General features: G+C 37.7%; 1 protein-coding gene and 1 long non-coding RNA gene across 2 annotated transcripts in view; one reads left to right on the forward strand and one right to left on the reverse strand.

Annotated features, from left to right (window-relative positions):
• LOC147317977 (spermatid perinuclear RNA-binding protein-like) overlaps positions 1 to 3,565 on the forward strand; it is a 99,625-nt gene extending 96,060 nt beyond the window's left edge. Inside the window, exon 18 of the mRNA XM_086315408.1 lies at positions 2,062 to 3,565. Within this exon, the coding sequence (XP_086171534.1) occupies positions 2,062 to 2,150 (89 nt within the window). The 3' untranslated portion in view covers positions 2,151 to 3,565. The remainder of the gene's footprint in view (positions 1 to 2,061) is intronic.
• The window catches only part of LOC147317980 (uncharacterized), a 69,388-nt gene that overhangs the window by 6,003 nt on the left and 45,779 nt on the right, over positions 1 to 17,606 (reverse strand). Inside the window, exon 2 of the long non-coding RNA XR_015131913.1 lies at positions 9,036 to 9,097. This is a non-coding gene — a long non-coding RNA (uncharacterized LOC147317980). The remainder of the gene's footprint in view (positions 1 to 9,035; positions 9,098 to 17,606) is intronic.

The raw sequence follows: 17,606 nt of genomic DNA on the forward strand, positions 1-17,606 counted from the left end.
AAAATATGAAATCTGTCTTTCTGCAGTATTTATCAACTCAAAACCTTCTTAAATTTGAAGATAAAGTCCACCCGGTGCCTTCAGAAAAGAAGCTTTATTATCTTTGACATTAACAAATTTGTCATTGGCTAATTGAAGAATCTCAAGATAATTATTCATTTGAAGCTTCTAAAATTCATTATTTAAGGCTTTGTGTCAGAGGCGTGAAGGTTTTAGTCCTTGCAGTACATACAGAACAGTTGTTAGTTAATTAACTGTTAATATAGCGATAGCTTTAGAGCAGGATAACAGGTATTAATGTGCACAGGTCTTAAAAACAATTAAATTAGATTTCTAAACAATGCTAGTAAAGCCATGTCTGCAGTAATCTCTAATGCTCTTTCTGCCTGACTTTACATCGCGGTCACCAAGTACAAGGCTTTAATAGGTTTCTCTATTTATCTGTAGGTTTCTCTGTTTCCCTGTTTAAAGGGCTTGCATCCATCATGCATGCATTGAATCTACTTAATTCTTCTGGCCTTTAACAATCCTGAGAGCCAATAAAGCTTCCTCTAAAAACAGCAGCACCCTGAATGTTAGGGATCCGTATCCTGCTCTGCTCATGTTACAGGTTAAATTGATGACACTGGATGTTTGGTTTGTTTGTTTGTTTTTGTTAAACTGACTGCAGAGAGAAGAAAATATCTTAAAGGTGGAGTTTTAATGAACTGCATTAACACCATTTAAAAACCAAAACTGTTGCACTCGATGAGTTTTGATCCCCTGGGGCTTGTTCCAGTAAGTGAGTTTAGTTTGATAAACTTGTGATGAAGGAAACTCTGGGTTTTCTGCTCCTGAAGGAGAGCTCACATTCTGGGTAAGTTTCTACAACAAACTCCCCGAGGGCTCCACCGTGAACCTGCTCAGGCTGAAGCAACTGTCTCACATTCATTTCCTCACTCATACAGTTGATCTCCAAGCCCGTATCCTCGATCAACTACAGTATAGAGAAAAGTGCAGTTAGTTTCACTGCTTACACTGAATCGGGAAGAAAACCTTATCGCCACCTACAACATATTAAGACTTTTATTCATACTTTGACTTTACTAGCATAAAGTAAAGCCCTGCATTATTCACAGGTCTAAATAAGCTTCGTTTCTCTTATACTATGCCTCAGTGCAGCTCCCCAATTTATCCTCTGTGTTAATGAGCAGTTCGACTGTTAACACATCAATGATACAAATTAAAGTCGACTAAAACACAACATTTCCGAATTTTGTGCTGCCTCTGTTTTCTGTGCTGAAAGCGTCTCTCTTACGACTTCCTGTTTAAAAATACTGCTGGATAAACTTCCTGTTTTGATGGTCCCCTCTTCATGACCATCATGCTACAGCTACCTGCGTCTCCACACAAATCTGCAGAATCAGACTGTAACATATGTTTATAAAACATGGGGGTAACTTCAACGTCTAAAAAAATGAAGCCAGCCTGGAAGTGCCTGTATTCTTTTCAATGGCCAGCAGGGGGCGACTGCTCTGGCTGCAAAAAAACGAGGCAACTCTCTTGTTTTGTGAGAAAGTGCATTACTACAGTTGTGAAGGAGGATTATCCTAGGTATGCTCATTGGCTAACTAGCTACACTAAGATGAAAATGGTAAAAACACTCTGCTCGAGGCGTCATAGAGACCTCATTAACCATTGGGTGACATCCTAGTAGCTGTGTTCATCTTTTATACCGCCTAAGGGCAGGAACAGCTCGACTAGCAAATGATTTTAACTTTTGAAAAAGTTCAAATCTCTATGATTAACAAGCTCCAGCTTTTGTTGACAGAGGGTGGACCATAACCCTTGACACGACAGATTCAGTGGCTGGTAGGCAAGCTAGCTTTCAGAGACAGTAACCAACTGTGGCCACAAGATGGCAGTAATTTTCAGATTGGATATAGGCTGAGATCCGCTTCAGAACAGCAGCTTTTGGTATGGACTTATTCTTAGTGGGTTTATCTACTCTCAGAAAAAAAGCCTTCCATTAGCTGATAATGATTCCTAATCATGTTAACCCTGCCTGTCTCCTCTCCGCAGGCGGCCTGTACATCGACAGTGCCTATTACCAGCCGCAGACCATAGCCACACCTATAATCATCCACCTGGGCCCTCAGGATCTTTTCTGACCCTTCCAGTCCACAGAGGAAAGACACAGCAACAAACTCCAACCTCCCGTTGAATCCCTCACCCTTATTAAACACTGTCAGCGCCCCTGGACTACAGCGGCACAGCTCTCCCGGGCTTCTCCTTCAACAGCAGCAATATTGAAAGCAATATAGGAGAAGGAAACGCCCCGGGCAATGCTCTAACAGGTCCAGGTCTGGTTTTTGGGGAACAGGAGGCTACAGTCGAGACTCACTTTTTTCTGTCAGAAAATAATAAAACACGAAGCAATACCCCTGCTGCCTTCGGGAATCTCAGCGTGTCCCAAAGCAGCTCGACTCGAAGCGCTATTTCCAGTCCAGCTGCTGAACTCAAACAGGCCATCAGCACATTCACAACAGTGTGACCTACTGTATGTAAATATGACATTTACATATGGATGTGTGTGTTTTAAATATATATATAAATATATAAACATGTTAATAGATTTGAATATGTAAAACCCAGCATTTATAATCTATCTGAATGTAAATACACTAGTGACTGAAGTAGGTTTGTATTTAAAGCACTCTCAGATATGATATCTATAAATATTGAAACTTACATTTTACAAATTGTCTATAACGCTGTATTGCTATGTTGATTCTATATAATCCCAAATTTAACATTATTGCATATAGTAGATTAAGTAGTAATTTTCCAATCTGATTGTCTTCATGTTTTCCATCTCTGCTGGTATGGTTTAATCAGTGGTTCCCAATATACGGGATAAGGACCCATAAGAGGTCACATGGCAAGTTTTTAAATAGGCAGTTTAAAGAAGTTTATTCTAAATCAACATTATTAAATCCTTAAACTAGATTAAATTTAATTCACACAGTGTCTATTCACAACAACAGTGGCTTATACTTTGTTGCCGTTTTATCTCTAATATTATACAAACAGATAATCGACTATGAGAAACACTTGGAAACAGTGGGAAGAACTCCCTTTTGTATACCATCTACATCTATCTAGATGTTCAAAAAGAGTTATAAAAATATGATCTTCTCGATCTATAAAGAAAAGGAAAATATTTAAATTAAGTGAATGTCTCTATTTAAAAACAAACAAACAAAAAATTCATGATGTGATATTATAGTATATAGTATATCAGAAATCTGTTCACTATTTTTATTACAAATTATATCAGTAAGGAAGCTGACTAAATATTCACTGATAATTTATGGGACAGGGGTGGGATTAAATAAGTGTATACTTCTTCCCACTCCCTTTCAACATGTAAATTAATCAGAATGTTTTTTTGTATGTAATTTGTATAGTATATTTTTTTTTCTCTCATTTCTTTTCTAAATGTACTTGTATATTGTTCACATGTTGAAATAAATTACCAATCAATCAATCAATCTATATACGTACCATCTGCATTCATTCAAATATAACCCCAAGTAAATAAAGTAGTGCTTTCAGCGTTAATCTCGTTAAAATGGCGTTAACGCCTTAACCGCATTAACGCAGCAAATCTCCGTCTCCACCGTGCGTGGGGCTTCACGGCGTCAATGCGTTAGCGCGGTTAGCTCGTTAACGCGTTAGCACCGTGCAGCCCCAAGCACGGAGCGATACGCACTAACTCGCTAACGGAGACGTTAGCGCCATAACTGCGTTAATGTGGTTATGGCGTTGACGTCATCTTAACAAGATTAACGCTGACAGCGCTAAAATAAAGTCTCAGCTTAAAAATCAAAGATGCCTGTTATTCTCATGGCGTGGTCATGTTCAATGAAAATTCTTTGAGTTTCGACAACAAGCCTTCATCAGGAAATAGTACCTCTTTGCTACTTCCACTAATAAGAGTCTTTGTTTATTAAAACAATAGCAAAGTTCCATTGCAAAGCACATAGCTGCCCGGGCGCTGCACTGGGTGAATGGGTTAAATGCAGAGGAGCAATTTCCCTATGGGGACTAACATATACACACAACCTGGTGTGAAGGATATTCCACCAATAGGATGAGGCGTACAAAAGGATGTCCACATAAAAAGACATCTTTGGATCAAAAAGGACAATCTACGGGTCATCAACCTGGACATCCAGAACCCATCCGAATTTCAGGTTTTGGAACGGACCACTTCGTTCTTTACATACAAAGAAGCAACAAATAAAGAAGACGTACACAAACACAAGCTTCGATTTATAAATTACAGACCAGCAAACACCTCGGCCTAAATGAGGGCTTTCTGTAGATGTGAGTGCTTTTTGTTGATTCCTATTGCTAGAAGATTCCTGTTGGTTGCACATGACTAGAGAAAAGCGACGGTTTCCATCCCTCTTTCTAATTTTCCCAGATTGAACATCATCGACTCCTCTCCCCACGTCCCTCCCACCAGCGATTCAAGCGGGGGAGGCGATGAATGGAAACGACAACAACTACAGCCCATCTACTGCCGAATTTATGACCTCAGATGTAACTGTGCTCGTGACATGTTTTATATTTAGGGCATTGCATCATGTTGTGAATTAAATTCATAATATGATGCAATGTGACAGGATATCATACCTTTTTTTTTCAAAAATCTCACACACAAAGGCTGAATGTTTGATCCTCTTACATAACTGACACAACATATGAATAAAAAGATGAGTTCTCCTCTCTCCAGCTATGTGCCATGCTTCTTTTATAGTGAAGCTAAAAACATCTCCAAGGATATGTCTGTGCATCCTTAATCACAGCTTCTTCCTGTGCCTCGGCCTGTCCTCTCTCCTCTGTCCTCTTGATGCATTTTAGGAAGTGAGACATCCCTCAGCTTGGAGTACTGAGATTGATTCAGGGTCACAGCGAGGAGGACAGGGGAGACGAGGAGGCACAGATTAAAGCCTCATTAAATCCTGCTTGCTTGTGGAGTTTGTATGCCAAAGAGCATTAGAGTATTGGAGGTAAAACATGAGCATGCCATGTGAATAAAAGCATTTCAAGTCATTTTTAATAAGATTTTTAAGCTTTTCTATATCTGCCTTCCAAACTGCAATTCAAACAAAAACGACCTAAATGAAGAAAGCACTGCACCCCAAACGCACTCTAAACACGTCTCAGTCTTAGGTGAAAATTTTGGGAACCACTGGTTTCAAACGTTTGTAGACTTTCCTGAAAGAAAAGGTCCACAAGCTTGTTAACAGTGCCAATTCAAAATTCTAATATAATTATAATATTCTGATATTTATCACAGTATACATATTAATGATATATATATATATATATATATATATATATATATATATATATATATATATATATATATATATATATATATATATATATTAGGGGTGCAACGATACACAAAATTCACGGTTCGGTTCGATACTTTGGTGTCACGGTTCGATATTTTTTCGATACAAAAAATGTTCATGCCTTTTTAATTTGTCATTTATTAAAATTATAAAAATATATTTTAACTCAAAAGTACAGTTTTTAAAATTAATGTTGCTGAAACAACAAAGTAATAAAAAATAAATAAATCTATCTGATTGAGAAATCACTCATCTTTGGAAAAGAGAGTTTATTACAGAGAAATGGCTCTTTCCAAAATAAGCTATACTATACGCTTCTTCTGGGCTATATTCTCAGCAGCATATTAAACATATCAGGTGATTAGTAAATCTGCGTTCGACTACTCCACCTAGGCTGCACTGTCGAGCGCAGATCCACTGAGCGCTCAACACAGACAGCATCGTCAGAAGGAAAGTTGATAAAATAAATTAAAAATTTTGTGTTGTTCGATACATATGCGTACCGAACCGAAAGCACTGTATCGAAAGGTTCAATATCGATACGAGTATCGTTGCACCCCTAGTATATGTATATATAAATATATATGTATATGTATATACACAGTATGTTTACAGAATATACTACAGAAAATCAATCAACAAAACAGAATTTGCCTTTTTTGGCTCATTTGGTATTAAATACATTTTATGCATTTCATGGTGCCGCAAAAATCAGTGCATGGCAAAACATATTTATTTAAATTAGCATTTTACCAATGGCATCACCATCAAAATTGTGCCAGACATTTGCTGCATTGCTAGTGTGCATTAAATACTTTTTATTTAGCGTGCCAGCCAATGAAAAAGAAGAAGGAAAAAAACAAATAAATCCATGTCAGTGATTTGCTGTAGGTTGTTAGCTTTACTTTGATAAGCACAGATGAAATACAGTTTCCATTATTCTTCAGTTACAGGTTTGTTGGTTTGTTTTTTTACTTTTATTTAACCGGGAAGTGAAGAGTGCGTTTCTTAGGCCGATACAGGGAGCATTAATCTAGTAAAACATGCAAACTGCACAGAAAGACCCAACACATGTTTGAAACCAGCAGCATCTGTGCTAATCACTGAGCCACCGCGCTCCTCATTAAAACCAATGTGAGCAGCAGTCAAGCGCAAAGTAGCACTCTGAAGCTGCTCCAGTTCTACATGATTGTAGCAAGGATGCAACAATCCAACATTTTCCAGTTCACGTTTCACCACTCTGGTACCAGTGTTTAAATGAAACAAGGGCTGGGAAATCATTTCTATGGCATCATCAGGCTTGACTCGAGATGTGAGTAAAATAAAATGTTACAAATAAATATCCAACAAAAGACAAAAGCGTAAATGAAATGTTATCACTCGTGCTTACAACACACATCAGCTTTCCAAGAAGTGTAGCAGCTCACAGCTGATCGAAATGAATTTAACAGATGACCTCACATCTGACCAATATCCAATCCAAATACAGACTACTTGTTGCGTCCCTAGGTTATAAATACTCATTATTGTATAGACACTTCATTAACATGTTTTAGCTGTATACCAGAAACTATGTATGGAGGCACACAGGGCTACAGATGTTAATAGAATAGTGACTAGCTAACGTTAAGAGGTACCTAAAATATGCTTAAATTAACCAGTTTCTGGGGCAAAAAAAACTCTTCAAGACAATTTAGCAAATTTGGTGGGAAAAACAACTGAGAGACATTTTTTAAAAAGTAAGTTACAGCATCAGTACAATTTGATTTAAAAGAATGAAACATTTCTCGAAGCAGCAGCAGATCATATTACATTTCTGGTGACTGGAAGCACAACTGTCTCAAGCAATATTCAACTCAGGAACATCCAAACCATAAAAAACAAAACAAGAGTGCAAACTTGATCTGATTATGAGATGTGGAAATTCTCTACAGTGTAACTGCAGAAGGGATGAAACAATGTTCTGACAGATTATATTACAATGAATGCCACCGTGGATACAGTGGCATTCATTGTGATATCCAGATTGTTGTGTTGAATGTCTCTGGTAGAATGTAAAACATGTACAACATTTTTCCTTCTTGTGCAGATGATTTATCAGCATTATGTATCCAAAAGATGAAGAATTATTAAAATTATGTTTTTTTATTTCATTTTTCAGTTTATCATTTAATTCAGAATTAATTTTAAGGTCTAAGTTTAACTTTGAAGATTTACTTTTGGCTTTGGACATGAGAGTGATATCATGAACGACGCCTTTAGAGTGTTAAACGGTAACAAACCTACCACCCGTCGCTGTATGGAAGTTCATTAACAACAAAAGTATAAAACCACAAAATGTGACCAAGTTTATTAAATTCAGTGTATTTTAAACCTGATAGGCCAGCACTACTAACTGGGTCAAAATGCGAGTAGAAATTGCTTCATTATCTCACGTTTGCAACTTTTACATGTCAACATCTGTATTTACAATTCTCAAGATTTTTTTAATAACACCTTATCACAACCACTATGAATAAAGTGTGTATTAGTAGTTAATTATCTTCAATTAATAGTTATTTACGGCTGCTAAAAATAATAATAATTTGAGTTGGGTAATGGTAACTGTAACCAAGCTGCAATTTGACAAGAAACAACCAGATAAGTAACCAGATGACGATCTGTCCGATCAAAATAACATAAGATTGTGAACTTTTGTCCTGTTTCTCTTTGCTGCTGATTATTAGTGTTATCAACTTATCTGCTGCTCTCAGTCAAACACAGACACACATTCAACAAGTGTATTAATAAGTTATTAATATAGTTTCCCCACAAAAGAGTGTCAAATATAAATATAAGATAAAAAATGTAATATATTAACATGTTATATTAATAATTCAATTAAATACTATTAATTGTGCAAATAAGTTCATTATTTTTAATTTTTCAATGCTAAATTATTTTTTAATTAACTTACATTTATTTACACTTTTTAAAATTATTATTATGTTTATTTTTCCATTCAAATGTATCTTTTCTTCACATTTTGGATTAATTCATTCATTTACCTATTTATTTATATATTGTCACATTTCTCCTTCATTAAGCAAAGGAGGCACTTTTTGTTTTCAAATGTTTTTTTTTTTTTGAAATTGGAAATTATTTTCAAATTAATTTTAAAACATTGTTTTCATTCATTTCTTCTTTTTTTTTTAAAATTTCATTATTTACTTTTTTATGCACTTAGAGCTGAGGCACCTATGTAATCCATTTGAGAACAAGTCCAAACTCAGAGTATTCAGTCATATGTACAGCATTTCATAATTCCCTATACCAACCCTAACCTAATCACATCTGCAAACACACCTTAATAACTGAGTCTGCAATCTCTCTTAGAGTGGAGTTCTGCAATCTCTTAAACTAAACTGAAATCTTGGATTGAAATTCCTCTTTATTTTGTCATTCTTGAACTTCCATACATCTCTGTAATCTGGATTTCTTGTCTTTAATGTGCAAAATGAAAAGTGTTTTTCTGATTTGTGACACCAAAGCAAAACAGAGAAATTGATTAAAAGTGCAACATGAATAGAAGAAAGGGATAAAAGGAGGAGTTGTAGAAATGTGTACCAGTTGTTTGCTTCTAACCTCTTTTTCATCAGGGCGAGCGCTCCCCAAGTCACGCTCAGCTGCTGCGGAGCTAATTACATCTGAGAGAAGAAAAAGAGTGAAAGAAATGTCTGATTACACACTGAGAGAATCAGATAGCAGCACAAAACAAGACATTTAAAGCAGCTGTTTGTATAAAAAGCTGCAGCACTTAATGAGAAGAAATGTGTAGAAAGAGTGTAACTCTGCAGGATGCTTATTCGGTCTCCAGTATCCCACCGATGTTTCCTCCATCTCACCTCGATGCTACATGACAGCCAGGAGACTAAAAACAGACTTAACACATTTTAATTTTCCACTGAATTAAAACCAGTGTTACTGCTGTCGAGGTAACGTTCAGTTTTATTACAATCACTGATCAAAGTCAAAGTGTTGATGTTTTCACCTGCTGATTCATGTCTGAAATGTTTATGTGTCTTTTAAATAAACTTTCATTTCCCCTAAGGCAGCACTTTGTTCTGCTTTAGTGAAATTGCAAACGTCACATAACCAGAGATGGGCGAGTTACTGTGTATCTGATTACTTTTTTCAAGTAACGAGTAAAGTAAGGGATTACTATTGCAAAAACGGTAATTAGATTACCGTTACTTTCCCGTAGGAACTAGAGATGGCACGATACCACTTTTTTATGTCCGATACCGATACCGATATCATAAATTTGGATATCTGCCGATACCGATATGAATCCGATATAGTGTTTTTTAATCAACAAAACTGTTTTTTAAAATATCTTGCTGCATTTTGCAAGTCTGCAAGTTCATACTCAAGTTTAAAACAACAACTACACTAAAGCTATTCTGTTATACCTGTATACAAAAAAAATATTTCATAGTTCAGCAATACTGATCAATCTAATAAACTTAGACCTACACCATTCTCCCTATTCTGGCATTTTAAAGAGTACTTAGCGTAAATATTAAGCAACCTAACTAATAGGGTTCCAACTCCCAGCAACAACAAAAATAAATAAATAAAAAATAGGGAACCACCCCTCACGCTCCACCTCATGATGCTTAATCGACGTAATCAACCTTAATTTGATGCAGTGTGAAAAAAAATGCACAGAAATCAATTATTTTTCAAGAAATATTAAATAGATTCAACATCTTTCTTCAACAAAATTGCAGACTGCACAGATGGTACCTTCCCAAAGGAAAAAGTACTATAGCTTACTAGGGTATATATATTAGACTTAATAGTTACTATATACAGTAATTGACTTCTATTCGTTTTACATCAAATTAAAACTTTGGGTGTCAGATAATTATTTATTAAAAGCTAGACATTTTAAATGAGAATAAGAAAGAAAAGTATGTCTTTGTGCCCCCTTTTCCCTGTTAATGCCCTATCGGCCCCCCTGGCTAAACTTTGCTAGATCCGCCCCTGCACAGTTACCAGCGTCAGCTACGTAGAAAAAGATCCTCGAGTATCAAGCTTAAACGTGCTGCTGTTGTTCAGCCGCTGGTTTCCTCTTTCTGGTGCAAAGTGGGCCAAAAACAAACAAGAGAGACTCGCTACAGAAAAGCCGATCAGCTGATCATTTAAGCAGTTTCATGATTGAAGTAGCAGCAGGAGAGGCAGTCGCTCGTTAAGCTTAACGTGGGAATGCTTTACAAACATTCAGAGATGGACTTACACACTTGCTTTACTTCTCTCGGGATAACTTTGTCGGAGATGAAATGCCAGGTTGCTAGCGAAGCTCCAAATGCTATCCAGACCACCTACAGGTCCCGCATGCCACAGCCGCTCTATCACGTGATGCATATTGCTCCGACGTGCTAACCTGAGGTGAGTTACGGCGTGTTGCAAGTTTTGTGAGGTGCTTTCGTGATATTTAATGGATCGGATTACATTTTTTATTTTTCTCCGATATCCGATCCAGTAATTTAGGTCAGTATCGGACCGATACCGATACGTAATATCGGATCGGTCCATCTCTAGTAGGAACGCTGCGTTACTGCGTTACTAAAACCGTGATTTTTTGCGAGAATGTCTCACGATAGTGACGTAAGCGAGTGCGCCGTTAGTGACAACAGCTGTGTGCAGATCAACAATGGATCACATATCGATTGTGGGAGAGAGTATGAGCGTGCAGCGTTTAAAGTGTGGAAGTACTGACCTTACTTTGAGTTTGATTCCATAAAAAGTGACAAAAACATTAGCGTCCATTGTGCGTGCGAAGAAAACTTCTTTTTACAGCGAAAAAAAACCCCTAAACTTCCGAGCAAGCGCCGAGTGCGCAACGATGTAATGGGAAACTCACAGAGAAACTCGCGGAATCTTCCACTGACCACGGCACACCTGCACCAGGGTAAACCTCCGCCTACCGTAGTCCTGCTTTACAGGTGAAAATAGAGCAACAGGACCGCTGAGTCTTTGATTTTATTTATTTTCTGCTGTGTTTTACTTGCATCTATTTGAAAGACTGAGTGTAAACACAAAAAATATTTTATTTTATGTGCGGGAATGTGTAGAAAATAGGTTTAAATGTTAAACTAATTTATTCAAGTCAGAGAATGTTGCATATAATTAAATCTTTGCTTGATGCATAAAGTTAAAAGATTAAAACTAATAAAACAAGTTAAAAAGAGAGACTTTTCCATTTGATTACATTTTGTATGATGGATTATGCAGAAAAAGTAGAATTGGGCTGAAAGATCTATCGCTTTATCACCTATTCAGGTTGTAAATCGTGTTTTTAAAAAGTAACTAAGTAATTAATTACTTTTGAAAATAAGTAATCAGTAAAGTAACGGGATTACTTTTTTGGGGAAGTAATCAGTAATTAGTTACTGATTACTTTTTTCAAGTAACTTGACCAACACTGCACATAACACATATTGATAAAAACTGTAATACTTCTGAGGCTTTTCTCTGTTTTTCATCAGGGGATCATGTGGAAAGTTATGAAAGCTTGAACTGATGAAAAACTCAGTTTAAGAAATGGTTGTAAAGATACTGAGGGAAAGAAAAAGAAAAAAAGTCACAGCAACAATCTGGATTTTCACTAGATAAAAACCCTGAAAAAGATCTAGGCTGGAATGAAAAGTGGAGTAAGTGTGCAGGTGTTACCAGTCCTGCTGTGTTTACAGTCAAGAGTTTCTCTTCAGGTTTGCACTTCTGAAACCAGAAGTCCAGAAAATCTGAATTCTTGACTATTAAAATAAAAAACTTGACCTTTGTGACTGCGATTTCACCGCAGACAGCAAACGTATGCAGAGAGAAATCATCAACTATCTGTGTACACTTATAAAAGTTAACTAAAAAAAACTAAACGACGTTTAAAAAAATAATAAAAATAAAAAAATACTAGGGTTGATAATATCAGTCTTTGTGGCAAACTTTTTTGGCAAAAAGATTAAAATAAAATACAAGTCAGAGGGAGGCCATGAAGACCAAAACGAATAACTTCACAATGACTTACGGTGTGATGCAATGAATCGTTATTGCCTCCATTTTTGCAGCTCATGCTTCTTCCCCGTGTACCAGTTTGTGTCCGTGCACAGGAGGGTGAAGATTCTCCAGTTTGAAGGGGGAAAATTGTCTGCATTTGGAGCAATGATGGTGGCATATATGTGCAATTTTTAAAGTATTTCACGACCATCTGGTTCTGTTGTTTGCAGCAGAGGATAGAGTGTTAAAGAATGGCACAGACTTGCAGTCCTGAACGTGAGATTTTTGGCACAGTGTGACATGTGCTGTTTACATCCAGTATTTGCAGTCAGCAGTCTGAGTGCTGCTTCTTAAAACCACCATGAGCCGGAGAAAAGCCTCGACGTCAGCCACCCTGAGATCCCCTACAGCCGACCTGCAATCAGAGCTACAGTACGACACCTCTGCGTGAGATTAAAGCAGTCGTAAGGGATGGGTGGGGTTTTCTTTTTCTTTTTCAGTGTGAGGTGGAAGCATGCAGATGCAGACTGTGAGGATGGTATCAGATGGAGATCCAGATCCTGCTGGTATTTTTAGCTTTGAGAGAGGAGCCAGAAGGTGTTGGATTACGCAACGTGGGCACATGCCACCCTCACTGATGGCAGTTTGTCATCTTATATGAGCACCGAGGACCACGATGCAAGGAAGTATACTGCTTATTTATGTTCTTACCCAATCAAACACCTCAAACATCGGCCCAGAGCATGAAGAACAATGTAAAACATTTTGCTCTAATATTAATAATAATAGAAACATTCTTGCTGTTGTTGGTTAAACTTTCACACTTCAACCATAATTTCGCAGACAGAAACTGTACATTATATATACGCACCAAGTTAATGGCATCAGTGTGTCTGTGTGTGTTTGTGCTGTTTTTTATTATTCGGTTCATCAGCAGTCAGAGTCCCTTTGTCAACACCCCTGATTTTTTATTACGAAACATATTAATAAATATTTTTTGTCCCATAATTAATTGATAACTATAGTTATATATCTTAGTTTAAAAAAAAAAACAGTCATACAATAATATTTTATTTGGCTTTTTTCCTTAAGATCAGAATGAAATCAGACACTGAGCTTCAAAAATCTTCTCACAGGACTTTTTGAAGGTGCAGGCTGCTGCGAGTTTTACTGTGAGACCACAGCCTCCTCTGCTGGTCGTCTTACTGAGCCGACAACATTTACCTGAGAGGCTTTTTGAAGGTTGAGGTCAGTATTTCTTCATTTGTGTCTATCTGACTTAAGGTTTTCTAAGGTTTTTTCTTTCTTCTAAAGATGTGAAGCAGCAAGAAGAAAGCCTAACAAAGTGAAGATGGTAAAAAAAGAAAAAAGTTCAGTAGAAATGCAACAGAAACAAACAAAAAAAAAAAAACAGTTAACAGGAGGAAAGAGAAGAAATTCAGAAAGGAGAGAATAGCTGAGGAGGATCGTGGTTTTTAAGACAAGTGCCTCTTCTTCTTGGTCTTCTTCTGTTTTACTAGCAGTTGGCAACTCATTTAATTAGAGCAGGTAGTTGTACTGCCCTCTAGTGGAAGAGAATGTAACCGTTGTCCATTACTCACGCCGATCGCTTAGAGTACTAATCAGGTGGAACCAGATAATATTCTATGGCACACCCATGTGCTGCAGCACAGTGGTTGGGAAACACTGCTTTATAAAGCTGTATAATAACTCTTCACTCTGTGACAGGTAAACACACCTGTCAGGTAAAAGATTTTGTATTATGCAGCTGTTGTTTGTTTATTGTTTATTGTAGACTTTACTATTTTTACTTTGTATTACTCTGCTGTGGTATCAGTGAGGTATCTATCCATCTTAATCCACATGAAGACACATGGATGATCTGAGTTTACAACACTGAAATTAAGTGTCACAGCAACTGGATGTCACGCACTACAGCTAAAGGAGGGATGCTGTTGTTTGCCAACAGCAACACTGACAAGCTGAACAGGAAATGAAGCAACAAGAAAGCATCAATCCCAAGACCCTCTGTGATCCAGGCCCTCCAAGATAAAACAGATAAAACCAATATCTGGCTATCAGTGCCTGTTTGTATTCCCCACAATAGCAGACATTAAACTGGTTTCATTTTGCTATTGAAACCATATATAGTTATATAGACTATATATACTCTGGTTATAGAGTAAAACATGGTGAACAAAAAAAAAGCTTGTTCTAGTTTCAGGTTGTCATTCTTTGAGTGGAAGTAAAACTGATTTCGTTTTTAACAGAAACTAAATGTGTGTTTTAGCCCTTAAAATCTGGAATATTTCCTGTAAGACACGAGGTGTTATAAATGTTGGAAAAAATTAAGTGATAAAATTTGACCAAACCCATAAATTACATGGCGCATGGCTTCATTAAACAGATGATGGCAGCAAACCTCCGGCAGTCTGACTGAGCTGCGCTGCAGCTGCAGAAACACTGCCGGCTTTGTCTCCTTGAATTCGGTGAATGTTTAATTATGAAGTGAACAAAACATGTTATTGTCTGAGCCAAAGATTCGGCTGCATACACGCCGTTATCACAGGGTGTTTTCAGCTTATTTTAGTTACAGCTTCAGTGAATCAGTGAGCTCCTCCGGCCAAACACACTGGCACTTCTCCAAAAAGGTACCTTGTGTTTTAACCGCCAGCAGTAAATGGTTCTGCATGTTTATCACGAGGATGATCTAAAATTATGCAACCTGGTTAAAAAAAATAAAAAAATAAAAAAATCAGCTCATTTACTTTTTCTATTATGTGAAGTTACAGAAAATCAGGTCTGAAGTGAAGGCAGCTGTCTTTGGTAAAACACAGAAGACTTAAAGGAAAGCGAAGCGTAAAAAAAGAGGTGTGTAATAAACAGAAAACATCCATTTAAAGTGTAGAATTGTTATTGATTTTGACCTCTGCGTAACCACCATCGTCCTCAGGCAGCTGAACGATAACACATGAGAAACAAGGAGAGTCAGGAGGAAGCTCAGAGAAGAGTTTTTATGCCTGTAAGCCACTGCTCAAAAATTTTGGACCGTGTAGAAACGTCTGTGTTTTGAAATAATGTCTCAATAATATTTTTATTTAACAAACAAAGCAATTCATTCACAAATTTTACAGATAAATCTACAAAAGTGTACAAAGAACCATAACTGCTGTATTTTCTGTGCATTTTCAATCATCAACTTAAGAATTCGCCTTAAAAAGCTGTGTTTTTGAAGCCAAACATGACCACATTTGGATGAAACGGTAAAGCTAATCAACTAATGCCAACAAGCTTAACCAGCAAGCTGAATAATTACTCAAATTAATCTAGCCAACATCATCTGCATCCCTGCAACCGCAGCACCAATCTGTCTGTCAATCTCCCCTCACTCATGAACAAACCCTGAGATACTTTAACTCCTCCACTTGGTGCAGGAGCTCATCCCTGACCCAGAGTGGGCACTCCGCCCTTTTTCAGCTGAGTACCATGGCCTCAGATTTGAAGGTGCTGATTCTCATTCCCACCACTTCACACACAGCTTGGAACTGTTCCAGTGCGAGCTGGAGGCCATCACCCGATGAAGCCAACAGAACCACATCATCCGCGAAAAGCAGAGATGAGATTCTGAGACCACCAAAGTGAAAGGCTTCCACCACATGGCCTCACCTAGAAACTCTGTCCATAAAAATTATGAACAGAATCAGTGACAAACGGCAGCCCTGGCAGAGTCCATCACCCACCGGAAGTCCGACATACTGCCAGCTATGCGAACCAAGCTCCTGCAACAGTTGTATAAGGATCGTAGCAATGGGCCAGAACACGTCATAGACACCTCAGCTTCACTACTGGAACTTCAACATTATGCACTCCACACTGTATATAAATGCCACTTGTTTTGCACATATTCATCTCTGTATATTTTATATATTTTATTATTATTATTATTATTTTTTTTTTTTTTTTTTTTTACTATTTAATTTGTAAAAATGTGTATACACACACACACACACACACACACACACACACAGGAAAATATTTAGTATACACATCCAGAAATGCATACACTATTATATATTGTACATATATTTATTAGTTTCAGGTTGGCCATTCTTGTATTTTGCTCGTTTGTGTTGTTGTGTTTGCACATCTCTGTTGCTTGTGGGGCTCGCACACAAGAATTTCACTCGCATGTGCTGTGCCAGTGTGCCTGCACATGTGATGTGACAATAAAAGTGATTTGATTTGATTTGATTTGATTTGAATTGGTCCGTCATGATGAAGAGAGAGCTGAGGGTAAAAGCGAAGCACTCAATTTACCGGTCAATCTACGTCCCTACGGTCACGAGCTGTGGGTAGTGACCGAAAGAACGAGAAAGCAGATACAAGCGGTGGAAATGAACTTCCTCCAAAGGGTGGCTGGCATCTCCCTTAGAGATAGGGTGAGAAGTTCGGCCATCCGGGAGGGGCTCAGTAGAGCCGGTTGAGGTGGTTCGGGCATCTGATAAAGATGCTTCCTGGGCGCCTCCCAGGACACGCTGGAGAGATTATATCTCTCGGCTGGTCAGGGAACGCCTGGGTGTTCCCCGGACAAGATAAAGGAGGTGGACTGGGAGAGGGAGGTCTGGGCTTCTGTGCTTAGGCTGCTGCTCCTGCGACACAGCCCTGGATAAGCGGAGGGAGGAAGGGAGGAAGGAAGGATGAATGGATGGATGGATGGATGATCTCACCAACACTATAACATATTCTTCTTTGATGGCTTGTCTGTATATTATTTGTCAGAATAAGGCAAAAAGGCTCTAACACCACAAACAGCCCAGTTTGGTAACACCTGTTCATCAAAGGAGTCACAAACAACACTTAGTTTGAATAAATAAAGTTAATTTAGTGATCTTTGATCTGGCGACAGAGTAAAGGGATTTTCACATCTCCTATTTTTAGACTATGGGAAAGTGTCAGACCACTGTGCACACTGAGTAACATTCAGTGTTACTCAGAATATCAACTTTCAGAGCTCTGATGTGCAAACCAACAGAATCACTGAGAGCGAACAGAGCAGAAAAACAAATACCTCAAGATAATATTGTTTTTTTACCCACTCTGTGCATTTGTGATGATCATGAATTCACGTTCTGCAGCTGGGGTCTCGTTTGCTCTTGC

This window comes from Aulonocara sp. 'chitande type north' Nkhata Bay, linkage group LG12 (genome assembly GCF_057382095.1).
Source record: "Aulonocara sp. 'chitande type north' Nkhata Bay isolate Kocher_YH1m ecotype deep benthic linkage group LG12, A_spYH_male_GT1.1, whole genome shotgun sequence".
Classification (NCBI taxonomy): Eukaryota; Metazoa; Chordata; class Actinopteri; order Cichliformes; family Cichlidae; genus Aulonocara; species Aulonocara sp. 'chitande type north' Nkhata Bay.